Source organism: Paramisgurnus dabryanus, chromosome 10, assembly GCF_030506205.2.
Source record: "Paramisgurnus dabryanus chromosome 10, PD_genome_1.1, whole genome shotgun sequence".
Lineage (NCBI taxonomy): Eukaryota > Metazoa > Chordata > Actinopteri > Cypriniformes > Cobitidae > Paramisgurnus > Paramisgurnus dabryanus.
Genome location: NC_133346.1, coordinates 15,366,740 through 15,391,686, shown reverse-complemented (window position 1 = coordinate 15,391,686; position 24,947 = coordinate 15,366,740). Strand labels below are relative to the sequence as shown.

Below are 24,947 nucleotides of genomic sequence, written 5' to 3'. Positions count from 1 at the left end.
TAACGTAACATCCAAGAGCGCTGATCTTTGACGGTATAATTGCTTCCGATTGGGATTCACAGACTGGTTTACGAGCTAGTGAACTAATGAGACACACGGAGAGTGATTAAAAACAGCGCGTCTCTGTGTGTCTGTGCAGTTTTTCCATTCAGAGATGAGCCTGTTTAAAGGACCTCCATTCACTAGGTGGCGGAATGATACGAAAGGTGAAGCGGTTACTGTGCCGTTATCAGTAGAATATCACATAGCTCTAAGTCAATCAGATTCGAGAACCAGAAAGAACTGTTGTATAATTGTATTTAGAAGCATACTGATATAAAATTTGCTTAATTTAGGATTTGCTTTATCAAAGATTGTGTTTTAAAATCACTTTGCACTACTATGAAATTATCTTAATAATAAAGGCATTGAGAAAATGAATGTGTTTCTATTCTATGTATGGCCTAGTCAGTAACAATGCACTGTCACTTTAACTGAGTGTTACAGTGAAAGATGAAATGCCATTGGTTGAGCCAGTGTTGAACTGAAAGTGTGTGTTGGTGTCCCTATTTTAAGGCCATTATGAGTTTAATGTTTGCCACCTCAGATCACTTCATGTGTCTGCAGCAGGGCCTTCATGACACATACCAATTCCTACATGTTGTGACACATGGACAAACATAACTAATAAAACAATATTATAATGTAAATATTTTTGATTTGCTGATACTGTAACCTGTTTGTGCGTGTGCATCACTTTACAAGCAACCTCTCTGTACTTGTTGGGTTTCGCATGATCTCAAATTTCACACATTGACCACAGATGTTTCTTTTTTTTTCTCCAACTGCTATCAGCACAGATCTCTCACGCTATTTCCTCCAACTATTTTTTTTTTTTTACAATACTGATAAGTGCTTTTGAAATGTCAACATTATGGTGCTCACATGGGCAATTTATTTGAATCTGATCACATTTTTACTTTATTCCCTGTTATTTTCTGCCTGCTCTTTACTCTATTTATAGGATTCAAAAGCCCCTCAATAAAGGTATTCCAATTAAACATTAGTCATCTAGTTTTGATGTACTGCAGTGAGACTCTGTATCTGTATCTGTACATGACTTTGAAGAAACCTTTATGAACAATTATTTTTGTAATTTCCATTTAGGCTAACTGCACATAGGTACATTTCAGACACTAGTAGTTGCACATAACAGATCTTCACACATTTGTCTGAGATCAGTTCCGTTTCCTTGAGTCATTCTCATCAGTGTAAAAACAGAAGACAGAGAAGAACAAAGAAATACACAGGAAGAACTTTTATCTTTAGCACATATTCACTGTGTAAAGAGTGTAGAAGAGCTGCAATGTCTGATGATATTTATCACAATGTGCTCAATACTGAGATTCAGGGAACAGACAGAATGGAGATGATGGTGGCCATCTATGAGAGTGGAGACGACTTACGGACACAGACAGACACCAATACAAACAGACAACAACCACTTCAGTCTACAGGTAATGACTTGTATTTATTAGCCTAGGACAAAAAAACAAATAATGTATAAAATTCTGTCGTCTGTCATCTTCAGGAAGTGAGCGTGTGATGAAAAGAAGTTACAGATCAGTTACAGTGTGTTTGGTGCTGCTGTGTGTTCTTCTACTGACTGCAGTCATAGTGCTGTGTGTCCTCATCAATACAAACAATCACCAGTTTAACATCAGGAACAAAAACATCACAGAAGAGAGAGACCAGCTACTAACCAAATATACCAACATCACAGAAGAGAGAGATGAATTAATAACCAAGTGCAATTATATCTCTAAACTAAGTGAACAATGGATCCAGAAGATAAATGGACTGTTAACAGGTATTTATGGTAATGTTGACTATAACTAGAGCACAAATATTTAAAATTGAACATCTAAATAAATATTTTAAACACCACTGGCCTATAAGTTGTAAAGTTAAGTGTAGTCAGAGTAAAGATTTACTGTAGCAGCTGAACTGTTTGTGTTAACAGATGGATGGATTAACTATAAGTTCAGTTTCTACTTCATTTCATCTGAGAAGAAGAACTGGATTGAGAGCAGAAGATACTGTAGAGAGAAAGAAGCAGATCTGATCATCATTAACAACAAAGAGGAACAAGTGAGTGAAAGATGTGTGTCTGTGTGTGTGTGTGTGTGTGTGTGTGTGTGTGTGTGTGTGTGTGTATGTGTGTGTGTGTGTGTGGGGGGGGGGGGGGGGGGGTATTAGTACAACTATATGCAGTTGTTTATTCTTTTCTTATTGATGTTTTTCTTCTCAGGATTTGTTTAAGAATAGATCTGAAGCAGACAGCATTTGGATTGGTCTGACTGACAGTGATGAGGAGGGCAAATGGAAATGGGTTGATGGCAGCACATTGACCACTAGGTGAGAAATCACTAAATTTAAATGATTATTATCCAATAAATGATTCTCATAGTCAGTATTATATCACACAGAAAACAACACTGAAGATCTAATGATGATCTGTTGTTTCAGCTTCTGGGACACAGTTATACATAAAGAGCCCAATGGAAAAACAAAAGAGAACTGTGTTGTGTCTTATACACCAGGATGGGCTGATTTCTCCTGTACTAAAACTTTTAAATGGATCTGTGAGAAAAAATTTTTTAATAAGTTGTGAAATACATGTTAATTCAGTAAATTGTGAACACACAAGAGTCCATCTGTGCAAGCTAAAATCTGATGACAATATGTAATCTAAGTCAAATGTATAGTTATTAGATGAAAATGGGACAGATTTACAAAACAGGGCAAATTAACATGAGAGCCCAATCTTAATAAAGCGCCAGTTGGAGTGAACATTTCTGTGGGTGATTTACTGTCAAACTATATAATATATCTTTTAATAAATGTGTTTTTTATTTGATTGCAATATGTTTTGTGTGTCTGAGCAGTAACATACTGTATGAAGTACAGAAAACAAGTACTACAGTTAAGGCTATAGTTGTAAACAGTATTAATGTATAAAGAAACAACTTGGCCTACTTGATAAAAATGGCACGTCTTTGGTAGCAATATATCTGTGCCAGGGTTTCCTGCAGCACTTTTCAGTTCGGGCGGCCCACCTAAGCTGGGATACCCTACCACCTTACCAAGGTCGTCCAAAAAAAAATTTGCTGCACAAAAGGCCGTCAAGTGCATCTCGGAGAATAGTGTGGACGCGCTTCACACTGGAGCGGGCACGCGCCACATGGCCGAAATGAGAGAAAGACATGGTCCGTCAATGTCTGGAGGATAACTAGCCTGTTGATAAAACATTTAATTCATTAATAATCTAGTATGTGTTCATTTTCTGTCATAGTTTCTTCAAAATTTAGTTTTATTTGAGTGTTTTAAATAAAAATATTTTCTTCATGACGCGTCTTTGATTGCCACGCCCCCGGCCCGCCCACCTGCACAACCCTACCACCTTAACTAACAAATTTTCTGCGGGAAACCCTGTGTGCTGATTATTATTAAAACAATAATAATTATAATAAGCCTTGACTGGGTCGGGAAGCCTTTCTGTGATTACTCTGGTTACTCCGATTTCCAATCACAGTCCAAAGACATACAGGGATGTGTTGCAGTGATCTGAGGTGGCAAACATTAAACTCATAATTAAGGGTGTCACGATTTCGATTTTAAATCGAAATCGATCGAAATTAAGTCACAGCTTCAAACTTCGAATAAAAAAATGGGATCGTCGATGCTGCCACGCCCCATGTCACGTCCGGTCGGCTTGCCAAGAGAAGGAAAAAAAACTCTCAGAGATGCCTTTAAAAACATCTGTCCAGCGGAACGCGGTCATATTTTAAACACGAGGGATGCTACAACTCCTTGAAATGCATATCATAAACAGGATTACTACCTAGTGATCTGACTTTGGACAGAGCGCAGCTCTCTGCACGTGCGCGAGAGTGAGAGAGGCACAAAGATGCAGCGGATTATATTTGAAACAAAAGGGATAGTTTGCCTCAGCTCGCATGAAACGCATAAAACTGAACAAATACATAAGGATTACTACTTTAGTTTATGTTTAGACTTCGGACAGATGCGAGAGCGCGTGCACGTGCAGGTGAGAAAGAGAGAAGCGCAGCTGCTTATGATGCTGGATTTATTTCAGATGTTATGAGTCCAAGACACGCGCATTAAGTCCATGTGCATTAAGTCCATGTGCGTGCAAGAAGGAATCCTCTCTCTACAAGCTCTCGCGTTAAGTGAAGCCCACAAACTCTCATGCGAGTTGTGCAATGTGCATGTTAATGTTAAACTATAATAATAATAATAAATAATGGCATATCATTTTTGTCTTCAAAAAAATATGTAAAAATCGAGAATCGGATCGAATCGTGACCTTAGAATCGAAAATGTAATCAAATCGAGGATTTGGAGAATCGTGACACCCCTACTCATAATGGCCTTTAAAATAGGGACACCAACACACACTTTCAGTTCAACACTCGCTCAACCAATGGGATTTCATCTTTCATTGTAACACTCAGTTAACAATGTAAATCGCTGCTAAACCACCATAGTACGATGCATAGTTGGATAAACTATAGCTAAGCATGACTGCTTTTCAAAAACATAGTAACTTTGCCTCACATCCGTTGTTTCAACCACATTGGTTTGACAATATACTCTGAACTGAGCCAAACACCCACGATACAACAGTCTCGATATGTTTGGCGGTACACGCCGTACTGAACGCCCCCTGCTGCCCCAACTGCGCAGCGCAGAAGCATTGAGCTGCTCACACTTAGTGAAAGTGCATTTATGGTGGCCAAAATACACATAGATTGACACTAAAAGTTAGTTTTACATTAAAAGATTACTTTAATGATGAAGGAATATAATTTTAGAGCTTTAACATTAATCATTGAGGAATGCCATTATAGGAAAAGCCAGGATATATGTGTGTTTGGTAGTCTACCTCCAAACTCATACTTGTTAGATGTCACATGATCTCAGAAGTAACATCTCATTCACAAGCTGTCACCTCATTCTTCTGCTTTCTGATTGGTCCTTTAAGGAAAAATACTATATAAGGAAGTCATTTTTCATCAGAAAAATTTGCCAACGGATATCACATGCCCTTGACCACATGTAAAAATATCTTCTGTAAGTAAAAGTTCAAAGGCAGAACTCTTCACAGCAGTGCAGGACATCCTGACATAAACCACACAAGAGCAACGTCTAGAAATATTAACTCCAACAGTTCGAAGATGGCAAAAAATACTTCTGGTGATAGGAACTATTCTGGGATGAAGAGGATTAAGAAAGGAGATGCTGAAGAGAAGAATATCTATGCCAATACAGACAATATAAACATTCACAATCTCTGCGGAGGAACAGAAGAAACCACGAGAAACCAAACATCTCAACACACAGGTATACTGAATTCATACTGTAACAAACCTGCACAATTTCAGTTAAATCTCAAGAAAATCTTTATAAAATCAATAATCTATATATATGTTGTTTTCAGACATCGAGACTGTGAGGTTGAAGATGAAATGTTACAGATCAGTTACAGTGTGTTTGGTGCTGCTGTGTGTTCTTCTACTGACTGCAGTCACAGTGCTGTGTGTCCTCATCAATACAAATAATCACCAGTTTAACATCAAGAACAAAAACCTCACAGAAGAGAGAGACCAGCTACTAACCAAATATACCGACATCACAGAAGAGAGAGACCAGCTAATAACCAACAATACCAACCTCACAGAAGAGAGAGATAAATTAATTGCCAAGTGCAATTATATCTCTAAACTAAGTGAAGAATGGAATCAGAAGATAAATGGACTGTTGACAGGTATTATGGTAATGTTGACTATATCTAGAGCACAAATATGTGACCAGTCACGGAAAGTAGGGACACAAGTCGGATCTGGGGCATTTTGAGTTATTCATAGATTCTGAAAGTGCAGTTTCTAAGCTTTCTAACGATGTGTAACACATGGAAATCTGATAAGATTTGGAGAAGTTGTGGCCAAGAGTTCAACGATCTCTGTGTAACTTATGAGTTTGACTTCATGCTGCGCTGCAAAAGACGTCAAAGTACCGCGAGAGCGAGTCGAAATTAAACTACTCCGTAAGATTTATTGGAGAGCTCTCGCGGTACTTTGAAGTCATCCGACTGCGGCGCCCCATAAAGTCAGGGACGCGGCTGACGTACGATGTGGCTGACTGTTATTCGTTCCGCCCCAGCTTCTTTTTTTTTTTCTTTGTTTTGTGCGCCCGAGCTTCATTTGCAGTCTGGGGAGACGCACGCTATAAGTTTGAAAAAAAATAAATAAAACTAAGCAAACATGTCTGAGGAACAGGGCAGCCGCGTCACTACAGTCACGTGACTTCACGCTCGAGCCGGAAGAGAAGACAATGCTGAATAAAGTCGTAATTCTTGCTATTTTTGAACCACACTGTATTTTCGATGCTTCAACATAATCTTACTGACCCACTGATGTCACATGGACTACTTTTATGATGTTTTTATTACCTTTCTGGACATGGAAACTGTACATAGATTTTCAATGGAGGAAACAGAAAGCTCTCGGACTAAATCTTAAGTTAAAACATCTTAAACTTTGTTCCGAAGATGAACGGAGGTCTTCCGAGTTTAGAACGACATAAGGGTAAGTCATAACTTACATTATTTTCATTTTTGGGCGAACTATCCTTATTCAGTAGTCACGCTGTTCCCTGTGGGGGTGGAGGTGAAAACACAAACTTTTCCAGTATGTAAATATACACACAGACAATGACGCCCCCGCTGCACGCTAGAATCTCTGGAAAAACAAGCCTATTTCAACCGCAAAATGTACTTTTAATTATACATAAACTGCTATCTCAAACATGGAGAGGCTTCTTCGTGATCTCAACTAACAGATTCTGCAATAAAACGAAAATCACAAATAAAATAAAAAAACTTTGATTCTCATTTTCTCGAAACTTGTGCTGCTGACTTGTGTCTCTGGTTTCCGTGACGGGTCACATATTTAAAATTGAACATCTAAATAAATATTTTAAACACCACTGGCCTTTAAGTTGTAAAGCTAAGTGTAGTCAGAGTAAAGATTTACTGTAGCAGCTGAACTTTTTGTGTTAACAGATGGATGGATTAACTATAAGTTCAGTTTGTACTTCATTTCATCTGAGAAGAAGAGCTGGAGTGAGAGCAGAAGATACTGTAGAGAGAGAGGAGCAGATCTGATCATCATTAACAACAAAGAGGAACAAGTGAGTGAAAGATGTGTGTATGTGTGTGTGTGTGGGGGGTGTATTAGTACAACTATATGCAGTTGTTTATTCTTTTCTTATTGATGTTTTTCTTCTCAGGATTTGTTTAAGAATAGATCTGAAGAAGACAGCATCTGGATTGGTTTGTCTGACAGTGATGAGGAGGACAGATGGAAATGGGTTGATAACAGCACACTGACCACTAGGTAAGAAATCACTAAATTTAACTGATTATTATCAAATAAATGATTCTCACAGTCAGTATCATATCACACAGAAAACAACACTGAAGATCTAATGATGATCTGTTGTTTCAGCTTCTGGGACACAGTTATACATAAAGAGCCCAATGGTGGTTCAGAAGAGAACTGTGTTGCGTCTTATAAACTAGGATGGGCTGATTTCCCCTGTACTAAAACTTTTAAATGGATCTGTGAGAAAACATTTTTTAATAAGTTATGAAATACATGTTAATTCAGTAAATTGTGAACACACAAGAGTTCATCTGCGCAAGCTAAAATCTGATGACAATATGTAATCTAAGTCAAACATATACTTATTAAAAGACTTTACTAAACCAGGAAAATTAGCATGAGGGCACAGTTTCAATAGAGTGCCAATGGGAGTGAACATTTCTGTGGTTGATTAACTGACAAGACGCAAGAACATAGGTGCAAAAATTTCAATGGCTGGGAAGGGCTCTTAGCCAATCAGATTCAAGAACCAGAAAGAACTGTTGTATAAGAATGTATAATACATGGTTACAGTATATGTCATTTATATTTATGTGTGACAAATATCTAAATCATCTCTTACTGTTATATCCAATGTAGCATATCTTACATAATTTTTTTTTATAAATATGCAACAATTATTGCGAGTGGTGTAGTTGTTATTATTGCACAGAAGCACATTATTCTGAAGTGTAAATAAACAAATAAAGGTTTAAATAATTGAATGGAAGAGTGGCTGAGATTTATTGCTTTGCATCATCCAAAAATCAGCCGGAGGGTAATTGTGATCAGATGCCTACGTCCAGGCAACATATTACCAATTAGAAAGCGCTCTCATTGACATAAAAAGGTGATATGAAAAAGGAATAAAATAGTATATTAATGAATGACTAAAGAAGATAAACGTCATATCTGTCGTCTTCAGGAAGTGAATGTGTGAGGATGAAAAGGTGCAGATCAGTTACAGTGTGCGGTCATAGTGCTATGTGTCCTGATTAATACAATCAATCACCAGTGTCACATGTGTGTTAAGCATTTCAAAACATATGTGGTCGTCCATCTATTGGCAAACTGTCTGACAAATTGTCAATAACTGGCAATATCTCCTGACATAAATGCTAATAAATGTCAATGCTCATGTTAACACCACTCACACTCTCACTAATACGCTTATTGTTACATTTATTTCACTTAAAAAAGAATAATAAAAAGATAAGCAGTATAAAATGAATAATAAATCATTATTGTTCTTAGAAAAGAGGTTTAAACTGTGAGAAAAATTTAGCTTTTAGCCTTTGTTTCCAATGATCTGGAGAAAATGTTTGGGTCCCATGGTTAGAAAATTGGGCAAAAATGCAACCCAGATGAATAAAAATACCTGCTAAATTCAAGACAAGGGGCAAACATGACCCAGTTATAATTAAACAAAAGAAATATTATAATGTCATGATCAAAATGAAATGTGAAAATGAATGAAGAGACAAGTGTCGATGACAACATTACATTTAAATCTGCTCACGTTGCATCAGTTACTTTGCAGCATTGAGCATTACATTGACATTACATTACGAATCAATGGTGTTTAAATGGGTTTTTGGTGAAATTAACTCTTTCACCGCCATTGACGAGATATCTCGTCAATTAAGAGAAAACGCTTCCCCGCCAATGACGAGATTTTCAACCTTTCCGCAATACCGCTATTATCCACCAGGTGGCGCCCTTCCGCAACTTTTTAAACCCGGAAGTATTGCCCTATGGCAAGCGGCTGCATGTCCGTGTCTATTTTAAAGATCGCGCTGAATGGGATCTCTATGAAAAGTCTGTCACAAAAATTGAATTATCTCTGCTTTTTGCTCAAAATGTGGTGTTTTTGCAGAAACCTACCCATATTCAATAGCTGATTATAAAAGAACCATTGAAGGTAGGATGAAACGTTTTTTTCTTTTGTTTGAAAGCAGAGGGTCTGTTCTTTCATTTGGTATATTGTATGTTTATATATTTAAAGAAGAACATTTTCTGGAAGGCATTAAACTTTGGTGAAAATCATGAAATACGCTGGCGCTGGCTGGCAACTTTTTTTAAAAACGCTGGCGGTGAAAGAGTTAAATAATTTGGTTAAAGCGTGCAGCGCCTCCAATTAATTTATCATAAACAACAGAATGCAGATGCAAATAGAGATTCATTATACTGTGAAGTCAGACTTATTAGTATATAGCAGCACAAAGGTTTTTACAGTGATAAAAGATTATTTAATTAGATTCCTGAAATTCTAGGCTAAAATCTGCCATCTTTGATAGCTAGTTTGACATGTTCACAGACAGCCGATTAATGACCGTTGCGATCAAAATTATCCTCCGACAAACTTCTGGCAGTGTCAGAAATTTTGAGGCGCAATCCTGCTGTGTATCATCTCCCTACGACAACCGGCAGATCAAGAACCAATAGACGGTTTCAACATAAACAAGCGGCTGTCGTGGTCCGCATGTAACTTCCGGTAATCTCCGCTAAAAATAAATTACAACAAAGTTCTTTAAACGTAGTTTATTTATATAACAAGCAAAAAAACAACACATAGATTACCTAGGAAACCAAAACATTTGTTATTTTCGATGAGACATTTGTTCAAAAGATCAGTTTAGCAACTAGTCAGACCATTAAAAAAACGAAACCGGAAGTAAAGTTTGGATACAGACGTGTATCGCGTCAGCGCACGTGCGTCCGACGAAACCGTCTATAGAAGCACGAAACCTGATTACGCAATTAGTGCAACAACAACAAACTAATGCAGACAAATGTTGAAAAAAGTCAGGTGGACTGTACAACAGGAGGAGAAACTTGTGGAGTAATGGAGTGATAAAGAGTGCTTGTACAACGTGTCATTGCCACTGCACCATGATAGGATAAACAAAGGAAGAAATACAAATGCCAGGTACAAGTCTCCTTCATTTTTTCTTCTTTTTATGCTTGAGACAAGTCATGATTAAAATGAACGCTAGATGTTGTTTCCGTTTGCTAGCCTTAACCTCAGCATGTGTTTGCCCAGCTGTGGTCGATCAATGATGTAAAACTACGAACGCGTTTGTGTGTCAGATTTTTGAAAGTCTTTAAACTCGTACAGTCTGACATTGATTGAAACTGAGATCATACAGTGTGACATGGACTTAACTACAATCTTGATCGCACAGTGTGGCAAGCAACAATCCTAAAGGACTATTTAATATCGCACAGTTTACATCGGGCTTTATGCTAACTGCACAGACATACATGTCACACCCTAGTAGTTGCAGAGTAAACAGATCTTGGTCTTCACACATTGGTCTCAGATCAGTTCCGTTTTCTTGCGTCATTCTCATCAGTGTAAAAAACAGAAGAGAGAGAAGAGTAGAGAAATACACAGGAAGAACTTTAGCACATATCCATTATGTTTGAGTGTGAAGGGTCTGAAATATCTAAAGTTATATATTACAATGTGCTCAATACTGAGATTCAGGGAATGGACAGAATGGAGATGATGGTGGACATCTATGAAAGTGGAGACGACTTTAGGACACAGCCAGACTCCAATACAAACAGACAACAACCACTTCAGTCTACAGGTAATGACTTTCATTAATTTGCCTAAAACAAAACAAAAAAGATAAAATTCTGTTGTCTGTCATCTTCAGGAAGTGAGTGTGTGATGAACAGAAGTTACAGATCAGTTACAGTGTGTTTGGTGCTGCTGTGTGTTCTTCTACTGACTGCAGTCATAGTGCCGTGTGTCCTCATCAATACAAACAATCAACAGTTTAACATCAAGACCACAAACATCACAGAAGTGAGAGACCAGCAACTAACTAAACATACCAACATCAAAGAAGAGAGAGATCAGCTACTAACCAAATATACCAACATCACAGAAGAGAGAGACCAGCTACTAACCAAATATACCAACATCATAAAAGAGAGAGACGAATTAATGGCCAAATACAAAAATATTATTAAACAAAGTGAACAATTGAATCAGGAGAAAAATGAGCTACGGACACGTTTCAATGGTAATCTAGAAATACAACAGAACAACACACATTTTAAATATTAAAATAATCTACTAATATATTTTGTATACTGAACAGCACTATAAGTTATGTAGTTTACAGTGGTCGGAAAAAAAGATTCAGCTGAACTGGCTGCCTGGTTGTGTTTACAGATGGATGGATTCAATATCGATTCAGTATTTATTTATTTTCATCTGAGTGGAAGAGCTGGAGTGAGAGCAGAAGTTACTGTAGAGAGAAAGGAGCAGATCTGATCATCATTAACAACAAAGAGGAACAAGTGAGTGAAAGATACTGTGTATGTGTGTGTGGGGGGGGGTAGTACATATATGCAGTTGTTTAATTGTTTTTTCTTTTCTTAGGATTTTGTTCAGAAAATTTCTGGTACAGCATTAAGCTGGATTGGTTTGACTGACAGTGTTGAGGAGGCCAGATGGAAATGGGTTGATGGCAGCATACTGACCTCTAGGTGAGAAATCACTAAATTTAACTGATTATTATCTAATAAATGATTCTCACAGTCAGTATCATATCACACAGAAAACAACACTGAAGATCTAATGATGATCTGTTGTTTCAGCTTCTGGATATCTGGAGAACCCAATGGTGGTGCAGCAGAGAATTGTGCTCTAATAGGTCCATCAGATTGGGCTGATTACCCCTGCAGTAATGCTTATATATACATCTGTGAAAAGAACATTTATAAATAAGTTGTTAAATGAAATACACGTTAATTCAGTAATCTGTGAGTACACAAAAGCTTTTATGCATGAACACAAATACCATAGCAAAACTTCTGTTTAATAATTTCTTGTGATGCAAATAACATTTTGTTTAGCTGGATATATTTTTTAAAAAATGAAGCTATTCAGTGAATGTGTTTTTAATTCGATTGTATTGAATCACATGCGTTTGATAACTCTGCATCTGTATTTTGTTACTTAAAAATAGTGACAGCAAAACAAGCTTTCAAATTTCTTTCATTTTCCATTGGTCAGACAAATACATAGCCCTACCCCCAAACTCAAGTCATTGGATCGGTGTCTCCTTTTATCATGTTCATGAGTCTGTGAGCTTAGGTTCCAGAAACACCACAGATCACTTTATGTGTCTATAGCAGGCCTCTCCTCTTTACACATGCATTAAAATTCACAAATAACACAGATATACGATTACATAAATGCAATAATCATACCGTAAAAAATAAATATTTTTTCATTTTGTTTAATGTATATATTTTCTTGTACATGTTAGATATCACCTGAATTTAGATTTCACAGATAAAGTTTCGTTTTGAGGGGTTTCGTTTAATAGCCATTTAAAAAAGAATATAAAAAGTAGAGCAATGCAGAAACAGAACTGAAATGCTTTTTTTATACATGACTTGGTCATGTCATATGCCTATAGCGTAACTAAAAACCATATAGGGAAGTCTTTACACAATTTTTGCAACACCTCCAGTCAGCCATCTCAGTCGTACAAGACCAAGTCTGATCTACTTGAATAGTGAAGAACAGATATCTTAAAAAATACTGGCTAAGGCCAAAACAACATATTTCCATTAACAATTATACTTAAACACTTTTTCAACTACTCACATGCATCAAGACTGGCAAGTATTTGAACAAGACGTTTTGAACAAAATCAGAAAATCATCATCGTCTTTAACCATTCACGATTGGCTCTTTTAATTGGAAGGCGGGACTTCCATCACTAGAGTGGCCATACTGAGCACAACAACACATTTTATAACACTTTTATTAAAATAATATAGTAGCACATTGTTAATATCTTTTGTAAAAGTCACATCAAATGTAAAAATTTAAATGAACACTCAAACAATTCACTTGTTGCTTTTAAGTTTTTAAACCTGCTCAGATAAAAAAAATTATGAAAAATTTGTTGAGTTTTGGTCTGGATGTAAAAATGTCTAACCTAAATGTAATGTAAATGTTGTATTTTTAAAGTTCCCATGTTAGATTAATCTGGTATTGGCGGAGATACAGCACACCTTAGACTATACAGCTACAGCTATTATTATTCTTATTTTTTGGTCTTCACACACTGACCTTAGATCAGTTTCACTCTGTTGGTTCATTCCAAGTGTTAAAAACAGAAAAGATGATAACATTACAAACCAATTACAATTACAAAAATTCATAGGGGCAGAGGGGCTCACTTGAACCATGTAGCTTGAATCTTTTCCAGTGTGATTAATGTTTCTGTTGCATGAGGCCATTATCAGTGTTATCTGACAGTTGAGGCCAAAAACACCACTGATCCTGATACAGGCATGAAAGCGTGCATCACTTTATACACAGCTCTAAACTTTTCTCGTACTTGTTGGATGTCACATGATCTTAGATGTTACACATTGACCTCAGATGGTTTTGCTGCTCTTATAGTTTGTTAACATAAAAGAGCTGAACAATGCAGCCGTCTGTAGTACAATCATTCGATATAAAAAGTGATAAGGCAAAGGAATAAAATAGTATATAAATAAATGATTAAAGAAGATAAATATGTCATCTTCAAGAAGTGAATTTGGGAGGATGAGAAGATACAGATCAGTTACAGTGTGCAGTCATAGTCTTGTGTGTCCTGATCCACAATCACCAATGTCACATGTGTGTCTAAATCAACATTTGGGAATATTTGGGAATATGTGGTCACCCATTTAATGGGAAATTGTTTGACAAATTGTCAATAACTGACAATATCTCCTGACATAAATGCTATGTCAATGTGCCTGTTACACAGACTCAACACCACTCACACTCTCACCAATAAGCTTATTGTTACATTTATTTTACTTAAAAATGAGCCTCGTTGTAGAAAAAACCATATCACATTATATCTACTTCATTGCAATAACAAGCTGTCACCTCGTTCTACTGCTTTCTTATTGGTCTTTTAAAAAATGCTATATAAGGAAGTCATTATTCATTAGAGAAATGTCAAAAAAAGAGAAACAATTCAGCCAACGGATATCACGTGCTCTTGACCAAATGATGAAATATCTTCTGTACTGTAAGTAAAAACTCAAAGGCAGAACTCTTCACAGCAGTGCAGGACATCTTAACACAAACCACACAAGAGCAACGTCCAGTGATATTAAATCCAACAGATTGAGGATGGCAAAAAATACTTCTGGTGATAGGAACTATTCTGGGATGAAAGCAATTAACAGAGATGCTGAAGAGAAGAATGTCTATGCCAATACAGACAATATAAACATTCACAATCTCTGCAGAGGAACAGAAGAAACCACGAGAATCCAAACATCTCAAAACACAGGTACAGATACTTAATTCATTACTGTAATAAATCTACACAATTTCAGAAAAATCTCAAAAAAATTAATCTCTATATCTGTAATCTTTAGAAAGTGAGACTATGAGGATGAGATGTTACAGATCAGTTTCAGTGTGTTTGGTGCTGCTGTGTGTTCTTCTACTGACTGCAGTCATAGTGCTGTGTGTCCTCATCAATACAAACAATCACCAGTTTAACAACAAGAACAAAAACATCACAGAAGAGAAAGACCAGCTACTAACCAAATATACCAAACTGTGGACACATCTTCATGGTAATTTTGAATTTTAGTATAACACTATACTAGCCCATAAATTGTGTAATTTAGTGTGGTCAGAAAAATGTTTAGTATAGCAGCTGAATTGTGTGTGTTTACAGAAGGATGGATTTATAGTCACTTCAGTTTGTACTTCATTTCATCTGAGAAAAAGAGCTGGACTGAGAGCAGAAGATACTGTAGAGAGAGAGGAGCAGATCTGATCATCATTAAGAACAAAGAGGAACATGTGAGTAAAACAAGTTTTTTAGCTGCTGTTGGTATTAGGAGGCCAGTAAAAACTTTATAATACTAAAAAGTTGTAATATAAATGTGCTTTGGTTTAATCTTCTCAGGATTTTATTAAGAATATCACTGATGGGGACAGATTCTGGATTGGTTTGTCTGACAGTGATAAGGAGGGTAGATGGAAATGGGTTGATGGCAGCTTACTGAACTCTAGGTGAGAAATCACTAAATTTAACTGATTATTATCCAATACATGATTGTCACAGTCAGTATCATATCACACAGAAAACAACACTGAAGATCTAATGATGATCTGTTGTTTCAGCTTCTGGGGGCCTGGAGAACCCAACAGTTATGGAGGTGATGAAGACTGTGCTGAGTATCGTTCATCATGGTGGAATGACATCCCATGTTATGATATTTTAATATGGATTTGTGAGACAGAATCTTAAATCACACAGTATAATAAGGTGACAACAGACGGTTTCATTTTGTTGTTCTAACTGCTTTTAAAATCTACAAAATAAAACAAAAAGAGCAGAAAAATGCAGACAAGGCCTATAATGCCATTTTTTATTTTGCTTTGTTTGTTTTTGACATTAGTTGTATGCCGTGATGGTAATAACAGCATTGTAATTAAACAGCATTACTAACAGCGTTGCATTTATCAGTAATGAGTAATCAAACCAATTACTGTATCCTCATTGTAACGCCATTACTATTACTCAGTCCTCGTGCAGCAGTCTCTCCAAATTGCACACAACAGCAACAACAGAGCGATGGCTAGTACAACGAGCTCAAAGCGTAGCGTTCGCGTACACTGGAAGTATAATATAAGCACTACTTTCCCTCGTTGAGATGAACCACAGTAGCAGCACAGCAGTGAGTCAGCAGTGATTCAGTTTAAACCACAAAAAAGAAGAAACAGAAATTGTATGTTTTGGGAAGACCAGGCGTGAAGGAAGTAAATAAACAGCAACTTGTGTTGCAGTTTAAGTTAAATCACTCCTCAACTTGGCCCATTTTGTTCTCACCGTCGCAAACCGAAATACCTATGACTCAGTTTTTTATATCACAGTTACTAACTCAGTTACTACTTGTGAGAAGTAACAATAACTAATTACTTATTAAAATAACATTCCCAACACTGGTTGAATGTCATAATGAAAGCACATGATTTTGACATGTATGAGTTACTGTATGCTTCTTTCTTGAAGCCCATTCAAATCTTGATCTCATATCAGTTATTTTTCGGTTTGCTCTTCACTGTATTTTTCTAATGTGTATTCAAAGCCAATAAACTGAAATGCAAATAAAAATGATCAGATGGTTTGAACTGACTGTAAAAATCTCTTGTAATCGAGATCAATTTTTTAGAATCTCATACTGATCTGTGTCAGACAAGATACTAAAAGTATTTTCAAGTAGTTCTGACATTCAAGATAAGCATATGACAACAGTCACTTCAGGTAATGACAGAGATGCTCACAAGTCTCTGAGCTCGAGTCCGAGTCAAGTCTAAAGTCTTTGAGCTCGAGTCCAAGTCAAGTCTCAAGTCTCATTGTAACAAATAAAACTCTAATAACAAATAAAGAAATTACAAACATTTATAAAAAAGAACAAAATTGCACATTAAGTAAGGTCTAAAATTAGCATTAGGTACAGAAATTAAATTAAATGGATAATAACACTGTCTTTATTGTACAAATTAAATATTATTATTATTATTTTTAGAGCAATAGAAGTGATTTTCTGTTTGTGTTGGGTTGTTTGATTAACATAAATGACAGTCTTAAGTAGGTTAATTGAGGTTACTGTCTCTTTAAGAACAAATAAGCCCAGACTGGTTTCTTAAGACATAAACAAAAATGTTTTAATTAGAAAAAGAATACTGTGATATAATTTTGTGTGTATGTGCCCTGTCAAGAAAAGAAAGATTTTATGTTGGCTTAACTTTTGAAACACTTCTCTCTGTATGTGCACTACTGAGGGCACTTAAACGCGTGCTCACACACAGGCGGAGGGTGAATTCCAAACAGCGCTTCAGGAAGAAGATGCAGCAGTCGCTTCACCTAAAAACGTTACATTGTTTTTCATTGCTCTATTAAGCAAATGAATGTTAATGGACTACATATGACACAAAGTAGTGCAACTCTGGACCTGACTGGAGCTGGACCGGACACACTTAACCGCATGTGCGTACAGAAATCTGCTCACTTGAGCGCCTTTTTGCGGTTTAATTGTTTAACCATTTAAACAATTGCAAGCCTTTGAAACACGTTAATGATAAACTTACCCTATTTAAATTGCATATTAATCCGCGAATCGCATGCGAGCCGAACCGCAAATCCGTCACAGCACTACCCAAAGCTTCAGATGAATGGCACAGCAGCTGGTGCAGTCGACATGTGTTCGCGACCGCACGCTCGGAGAAGATACGTCACGTGTTACGTCGTGGGCAGGTTGTAGGCAACGGAGGGAGGGGTATGACAGCCAGCTCATCAGACGTTTCCTAAAAATAAACATTGTTCACGAGTCGCGCGGCTCGAGTCCGGGTCCAGTCTGAAGTCTTTGAGGACGAGTCTCAAGTCGAGTCTGAAGTCACTGTGTGTGCGACTTAAGTCGCACTCGAGTCCAAGTCTCAAACTCGAGTCCCCATCTCTGGGTAATGACATTCAAAGACTTCACACTGCCATCTGATGTCAAAGCTGTACAGTTGTGTGTTCGCTGAGGTGTCAATCTAAACATAATTTATCAATGTAGGAAACCCAATGTGAACATTCAGTAAGGCGGTACTAAGTTTTCTTTACACCAGAGACATTTTTCAGGTTTTTCACCAAAGTAGGCTAAAGTAACCAGACTTGAAACAGTGGCTTTCTAAAGAATTAAAGATAGAAGTTCACCTTTAATTTCGAAAACATTTACAGTTATTTTTGTTGTATGCTTGGCCTGTGATTTTATCATATTTACTGTTTCGACCAACATGTGTTACCACATGTGTCTATCTATTTCATGCATTTGTTTCATTTCTGCATTACAGCGTGGGTATCTGGATGTGTTACGTGCTTTTGTGGGAGGTTATGATACTATGCTCACTCAATATGTCTCACCAACAGAAATTGTCAGATTTATATTAAAACTGTGTTTCCAATATGTTGCCACAGCTTGACTATATTTGTTCCAAAAAGTTATGATTTCTTTTATGAGAAAGTGTCTTGCATTGCTTATGCATCTCATTATATAAACTGTTTTAATATTAAAGAACTACACAGATGCAAATGTCATCTATCGGTTAATGTACACACCTTGACGTGGTTGTAGAATCAAAATGAACTTGAAAAAGTCGCCAAATAATGCAGAACAAACAATGCTATCTCACGAGAATTCATATTTATTTTATGAGTTGGCTAATTCATATTAATTTATACCACCACATTCGTAAGTTTAAGAACGATTTGCCTCGACCCTTGTGACGGTGGGGTTAGGGGTTCGGTTTTGTTGTTGATTTTTTAATGAAAATCGTACTTTTTTGCATGATTAACTTCGTATAAATTCATACGAATTCTCGTGAGATACCGTTTTCATAAAGGGGACTAAAGCAGTCATGATTTCATGAACAATTTGTGTTAAAAATCATATTTTTAGGGAGGTGGGGGTGAACAGAAATTTTGGGTAGCTAAAACCCATCTTAAAGGGCTCCTGTAATGCTACTGTATGTCTGACGCTTTGGATAAAAGCATCTGCCAATTGCATACATGTAAATGTTAAAGGGCCTAGTGACTCCTCTGCCAGAAAAGCAGAAGAAAAGATAAAAACATGTGCCACCGTAGAGGATAAACACTTTATGTGGTCAGGAAGATAAAAGTTTGTAAATGCTTTAAGAAATGTCTATATTTTAGATTAAGGGTTTATAAACTTTTAAACACAACTTTTTCTCTCTCATTTTCAGGAAGTAAGAGTGAGATGAACTGAAGATCAGTCACATTGTGTTTTGTGCTGCTGTATGTCCTGATCAATCCAAATAATCACCAGTTTCACAACAAAAACTTTACAGAAGAGAGAGAAAAAAAAAACTCTAAGAATTAAACATTTCTACACTGTAAAGAGTTAAAGCATCTTTTAAACACCACTGGCCTTTAAGTTGTAAAGTTAATTGTGGTCAGAGTAAAGATTTACTGTAGCAGCTGAACTGTTTGTGTTAACAGATGGATGGATTAACTATAAGTCCAGTTTGTACTTCATTTCATCTGAGGAGAAGAGCTGGAGTGATAGTAGAAGTAACTGTAGAGAGAGAGGAGCAGATCTGATCATCATTAACAACAAAGAGGAACAAGTGAGTAAATGATACTGTGTGTTTGTGGGTGTGTGTGTGTGTGTGTGTGTGTGTGTGTGTGTGTGTGTGTGTGTGTGTACCTGGTAATTATCATAGGAATACCAGTGTTTTGTGACCTTTTGGGGACATTTTGAGGTCCTCATGAGGAAACAAGCTTATAAATCAAACAGAATGATGTTTCTTGAACATGTGAAGTAGTAGAAGGGTTTCTGTGATGGTTGGGGTTAGGGAATGGGGCAGGTAAGGGAAATAGAATATACAGTTTGTATGGTATAAAATGCATTACTGTATGTCTATGGAATGTCCCCACAAAACATGGAAACCAGAATGTGTGTGTGTGGGGGGGTATAAGTACAGGTGCTGGTCATATAATTACAATATCATCAAAAAGTTGATTTACTTCACTAACTCCATTCAAAAAGTGAAACTTGTATATTATATTCATTTATTACAGAAAGACCAGCACCTATATATGCAGTTGTTTGTTCTTTTCTTATTGATGTTTTTCTTCTCAGGATTTGTTTAAGAATAGATCTGAAGCAGACAGCATCTGGATTGGTTTGTCTGACATTGATGAGGAGGGCAAATGGAAATGGGTTGATGGAAGCACACTGACCACTAGGTGAGAAATCACTAAATTTAACTGATTATTATCCAATAAATGATTCTCACATTCAGTATCATATCACACAGAAAACAACACTGAAGATCTAATGATGATCTGTTGTTTCAGCTTCTGGGACAAAGTTTTATATAAAGAGCCCAATGGTGGTAAAGGAGAGAACTGTGCTGTGTCTTATGCACCAGGATGGGCTGATATCCTCTGTACTCGTACTTTTAAATGGATCTGTGAGAAAACATTTTTTAATAAGTTGTGAAATACATGTTAATTCAGTAACTTGCAAACACACAAGAGTTCATCTGTGCAAGCAAAAATCTTATGACAATATGTAATCTAAGTCAAACATATACTTATTAAAAGACATTTACTAAACAGGGAAAATTAGCATGAGAACTCAATTTTAATAAAGTGCCAATGGGAGTGAACATTTCTGTGGATGATTCACTGACAAGACGCACATTATAGAACATAAGTGCAAAAATTTCCATGGCAGGGATCTTAGCCAATCGGATTCGAGAACCAACTGTTGTATAATAATGTATAATACATAGTTAGAGTATATGTCATTTATATTTATGTAAAAAAAATCTAAATCATCTGTTACTGTTATATCCAATGTAGCATATCTTACTTAAAAAAAATAATACATTTGCATCAATTATTGCGATTGGTGTAGTTGTTTTTAGTTAGTATTGCACAGAAGCACATTATTCTGGAGTGTAAATAAATAAAAATTTGTTTAAATAATTGAATGGAAGGCAGAGCGGCTGAGATTTATTGCTTTGCATCATCCAAACATCGGCTGGAGGCAATTGACCTATGGCTAAGCTACACCCCTCCACTCTCTCGGACAAACAATCAACATTCGGTGACAGGCGTTATGTCACAGTAGGACACATTTCACAGGAGGCAATTGATAATTTTGGGAGACAGAAAGACTATATATAATCTCGAAGTCACCAAAAGGTGACCCGTAAAAGGGCCCGCATGACTTTGCCCTGTTGGGCCCTATGAGGGTTTTTTGTGGGCCAACCCACAGTGGGCTGGCCCACAGAAAACCCCACACAAGCCCCACATTTTCTACCTAGCCCTCATTATTTTGCCATTAATCAAAGTAATAATATTTTTTAAATATTTCAATTATTAAAATAAGTATGATTATTATTACATTATCGTGAGAGCGAGTCGAGAAATTACACGTAAAGGTCTAATTTCGAATCGCTCTCGCGGGTACTAGGTCTCAAATCAAGTATTTGAAGTATTTTAATAATTGGGGCTAAAAAACAATGTAAAAATGCAGAGAACCCCTTTTAAAATTAGTACTTGGATTAATCATGATTGACTTTTTGTTAAAAAAATGTCTTTTAATGATGATTTTTATATTGTTTTTTATGTTTTCACTTAGATGCTGTGATAAAAAGCAACCAGGACACCACATCTGCAGTGACAGGATGGGGGAAGAATCAGAAGGTCCAGAAGATAATATCAACTGGTGCCCCTGAAGAGATTAATACTGTTTTCTTTCTTTTGTTTAGTAATAAGTTGTTTTATGTGCTATTGTTAAATAAAAGAAATTCAGTATTCAAGGGTGGCTATTTATTGCCCACATGTTGCCCACAGTTAGCCCACACTTTGCCCAATGTGCCCGCAGTAACCCCACTGCTAGCCCACGCTTTTCCCAATGTGCCCACAGTAAGCCCACAGCTAGCCCACGCTTTTTTCAATGTGCCCACAGTAATGCGGTCAAAAAAATACGACTTCCGGAAGACGCACCGAAGTCCTGGACGGGATGCGTCCGGGAAGAATGGCACGTATGGTCACCCTACACAGTAAGCCCACACTTTGCCCAGTTTACCCACAGCTAGCCCACGCTTTTATCAATGTGCCCACGGTAAACCCACAGCTAGCCCACGCTTTTCTCAATGTGCCCACAGTAAGCCCACACTTTGCCCAGTGTACCCACAGTCAGCCCACACTTTGCCCATTGTACCCACACTTTGCCCACAACTAGCCCACACTTTTCCCATTGTGCCCACAGTAAGCCCACACCCAGCCCACACTTTGGGTTGTCCTACTGTGGGCTTGCTACCGGCATGAAATGCGGGGCACATGTGGGCCCCAATTTTCTGCCCACACCTAGCCCACACTATGGGCTGTCCCACTGGGGCCCTATTGTAGCCCCATAGTGTGGGGCCCACACGTGCCCCGCATTTCACCCCGGTAGTGGGGCCCACAGGTATTTAACTGCACAGAGATACATGTCACACCTTAGTAGTTGCACATAACAGATCATGGTCTTCACACATTGGTCTCAGATCAGTTCCGTTTCCGTGAGTCATTCTCATCAGTGTAAAAAAACAGAAGACAGCGAAGAGCAAATAAACACACAGGAAGAACTTTAGCACATATCCATTATGTTTGAGTGTAAAAGATCTGTAATATCTAAAGTTATATATCACAATGTGCTCAAGACTGAGATTCAGGCAATGGACAGAATGGAGATGATGGTGGACATCTATGAGAGTGGAGACGACTTACGGACACAGACAGACTCAAATACAAACAAACAACAACCACTTCAGTCTACAGGTAATGAATTTCATTTATTTGCCTAAAACAAAACAAAAAAGATTAAATCAAATATTTTAATCTATTGACAGCCCTAGTATAAAAACAAATAAAATTAATACAATTCTGTCATCCGTCATCTTCAGGAAGTGAGCGTGTGAGGATGAGAAGTTCAGTTACAGTGTGTTTGGTGCTGCTGTGTGTTCTTCTACTGACTGCAGTCATAGTGCTGTGTGTCCTCATCAATACAAACAATCAACAGTTTAACATCAAGACCAAAAACATCACAGAAGAGAGAGACCAGCTACTAACCAAATATACCAACATCACAGAAGAGAGAGACCAGCTACTAACCAAATATATCAATATCACAGAAGAGAGAGACCAGCTACTAACCAAATATACCAACATAATAGAAGAGAGAGATGAATTAATGGCCAAATACAAAAATATTATTAAACAAAGTGAACAACTGAATCAGGAGAAAAATGAGCTGCGGACACGTTTCAATGGTAATCTGGAAATACAACAGAACAACACAAATATTAAATATTAAAATAATCTAGTAAATATATTTTGTATACTGAACAGTACTATAAGTTATGTAGTTTAAAGTGGTTGGAAATAAATATTCAGCTGAACTGGCTGCCTGGTTGTGTTTACAGATGGATGGATTCAATATCGATTCAGTATTTATTTATTTTCATCTGAGTGGAAGAGCTGGAGTGACAGCAGAAGATACTGTAGAGAGAGAGGAGCAGATCTGATCATCATAAACAACAAAGAGGAACAAGTGAGTGAAAGATAATGTGGATTCGTGTGTGTGTAGGGGGGTAGTACATCTATGCAGTTGTTTAATTGTTTTTTGTTGTTGTTTTTAGGATTTTGTTCAGAAAATTTCTGGTACAGACATCATCTGGATTGGTTTGACTGACAGTGATGAGGAGGCCAGATGGAAATGGGTTGATGGCAGCACACTGAGCTACAGGTGAGAAATGTATCTGATTATTACCAATTGTCACAGTCAGTATCATATCACAAAGAAAACAACACTGAAGATCTAATGATGATCTGTTGTTTCAGATATTGGGAGTCTAAAGAACCTGGTGGCTGGAGAACAGAGAACTGTGCTCTAAAACATTTATCAGGTTGGGCTGATTACCCCTGCGATGATGTCTATAAATTTATCTGTGAAAAGAACATTTCTAAATAAATTGTTAAATGAAAGTAATCTTTGAGCTTTTATGCATGAACACAATTACCATAGCAAAACTTCTGTTTAATAATTTATTGTGATGAAAATAACATTTCGTTTCGCTGGATATATTTTAATAAATGAAGCTATTCAGTATATGTGTTATTGAATCACATGTGTTTTGTAACTCGATAACTGTATTTTGTTACTTAAAAACAGTGACAACAGAAGTTCAAACAAGCTTTCAAATTTATTTCATTTTCTATTGGTCAGACAAATAGATAGCCCTACCCCCAAACTCAAGTCATTGGTTGAGCCAGTACTGGAGGTTAAGTCTGATTGGTGTCTCCTTATGATGGTCATGAGTCTGTGAGCTTAGGTTCCAGAAACACCACTTGTATCTATAGCAGTCCTCTCCTCTTGACACATGCATTAAAATTCACACACAACACAGATATATGATTACATAAATGAAATAATCATATCGGAATATTGTTTAATGCGGTTTGTGGATGTTCATCACAACATGTATATATTTTCTTGTACTTGTTAGATGTCACCTGAATTTAGAATTTAGGTTTCGTTTTGAGGGGTTTCGTTAAATAGCGATTTAAAAAAGAATATTAAAAGTAGATTTTTAAAGTTCCCATGTTAGATTAATCTGCTATTGGCAGAGATACAGTACACCTTACACTATACAGCTACAGCTATTATTGTTCATATTTTTGGGTTTCACACACTGACCTTAGATCAGTTTCACTCTGTTGGTTCATTCCAGGTGTTAAAGACAGAAAAGCAGATAAGATGAGGGCAGCAACATACAAAGATCTACACAGGAAGATCACTAGCACATAGTTTAGTTTGACTAGAAAATATCTGAAATGT

At 36.9% G+C, this 24,947-nt stretch overlaps 4 protein-coding genes across 6 annotated transcripts in view; 3 read left to right on the top strand and 1 right to left on the bottom strand.

The window, feature by feature from the left end:
* The window catches only part of cadm2a (cell adhesion molecule 2a), a 679,060-nt gene that overhangs the window by 322,023 nt on the left and 332,090 nt on the right, over window positions 1–24,947 (bottom strand). The gene's annotated exons all lie outside the window — the stretch shown is intronic.
* LOC135779772 (uncharacterized) lies at window positions 1,346–7,338 on the top strand. Its single transcript, XM_065290670.2, has 8 exons — window positions 1,346–1,496; window positions 1,571–1,849; window positions 2,003–2,130; window positions 2,291–2,397; window positions 2,509–2,624; window positions 5,155–5,406; window positions 5,504–5,830; window positions 7,127–7,338. The coding sequence occupies exons 1-8, from the start codon at window positions 1,346–1,348 to the stop codon at window positions 7,336–7,338; spliced, it is 1,572 nt and encodes a 523-aa protein (XP_065146742.2).
* On the top strand, window positions 11,093–13,295 carry LOC141282856 (CD209 antigen-like protein C). The gene is made up of 4 exons (XM_073815944.1): window positions 11,093–11,524; window positions 11,677–11,804; window positions 11,887–11,993; window positions 12,105–13,295. The coding sequence occupies exons 1-4, from the start codon at window positions 11,167–11,169 to the stop codon at window positions 12,232–12,234; spliced, it is 723 nt and encodes a 240-aa protein (XP_073672045.1). The 5' UTR covers window positions 11,093–11,166; the 3' UTR covers window positions 12,235–13,295.
* LOC135779771 (CD209 antigen-like protein C) lies at window positions 14,567–16,689 on the top strand. Its single transcript, XM_065290669.1, has 5 exons — window positions 14,567–14,821; window positions 14,910–15,113; window positions 15,218–15,345; window positions 15,452–15,558; window positions 15,670–16,689. Exons 1-5 carry the CDS (start codon window positions 14,659–14,661, stop codon window positions 15,794–15,796), a joined length of 729 nt encoding a protein of 242 aa, XP_065146741.1. The 5' UTR covers window positions 14,567–14,658; the 3' UTR covers window positions 15,797–16,689.

What these genes read in the sequence shown, in the direction of transcription:
- LOC135779772 (XM_065290670.2), top strand. Translation starts at nt 1,346, where the DNA reads ATGTCTGATGATATTTATCACAATGTGCTCAATACTGAGATTCAGGGA. An exon ending in ACAACCACTTCAGTCTACAG is followed by an intron (nt 1,497 to 1,570) that starts GTAATGACTTGT and finishes TGTCATCTTCAG; the next exon opens with GAAGTGAGCGTGTGATGAAA. An exon ending in TTAACAACAAAGAGGAACAA is followed by an intron (nt 2,131 to 2,290) that starts GTGAGTGAAAGA and finishes TTTTCTTCTCAG; the next exon opens with GATTTGTTTAAGAATAGATC.
- LOC141282856 (XM_073815944.1), top strand. Translation starts at nt 11,167, where the DNA reads ATGAACAGAAGTTACAGATCAGTTACAGTGTGTTTGGTGCTGCTGTGT. An exon ending in TTAACAACAAAGAGGAACAA is followed by an intron (nt 11,805 to 11,886) that starts GTGAGTGAAAGA and finishes TTCTTTTCTTAG; the next exon opens with GATTTTGTTCAGAAAATTTC. An exon ending in GGCAGCATACTGACCTCTAG is followed by an intron (nt 11,994 to 12,104) that starts GTGAGAAATCAC and finishes CTGTTGTTTCAG; the next exon opens with CTTCTGGATATCTGGAGAAC.
- LOC135779771 (XM_065290669.1), top strand. Translation starts at nt 14,659, where the DNA reads ATGGCAAAAAATACTTCTGGTGATAGGAACTATTCTGGGATGAAAGCA. An exon ending in CCAAACATCTCAAAACACAG is followed by an intron (nt 14,822 to 14,909) that starts GTACAGATACTT and finishes TGTAATCTTTAG; the next exon opens with AAAGTGAGACTATGAGGATG. An exon ending in GGCAGCTTACTGAACTCTAG is followed by an intron (nt 15,559 to 15,669) that starts GTGAGAAATCAC and finishes CTGTTGTTTCAG; the next exon opens with CTTCTGGGGGCCTGGAGAAC.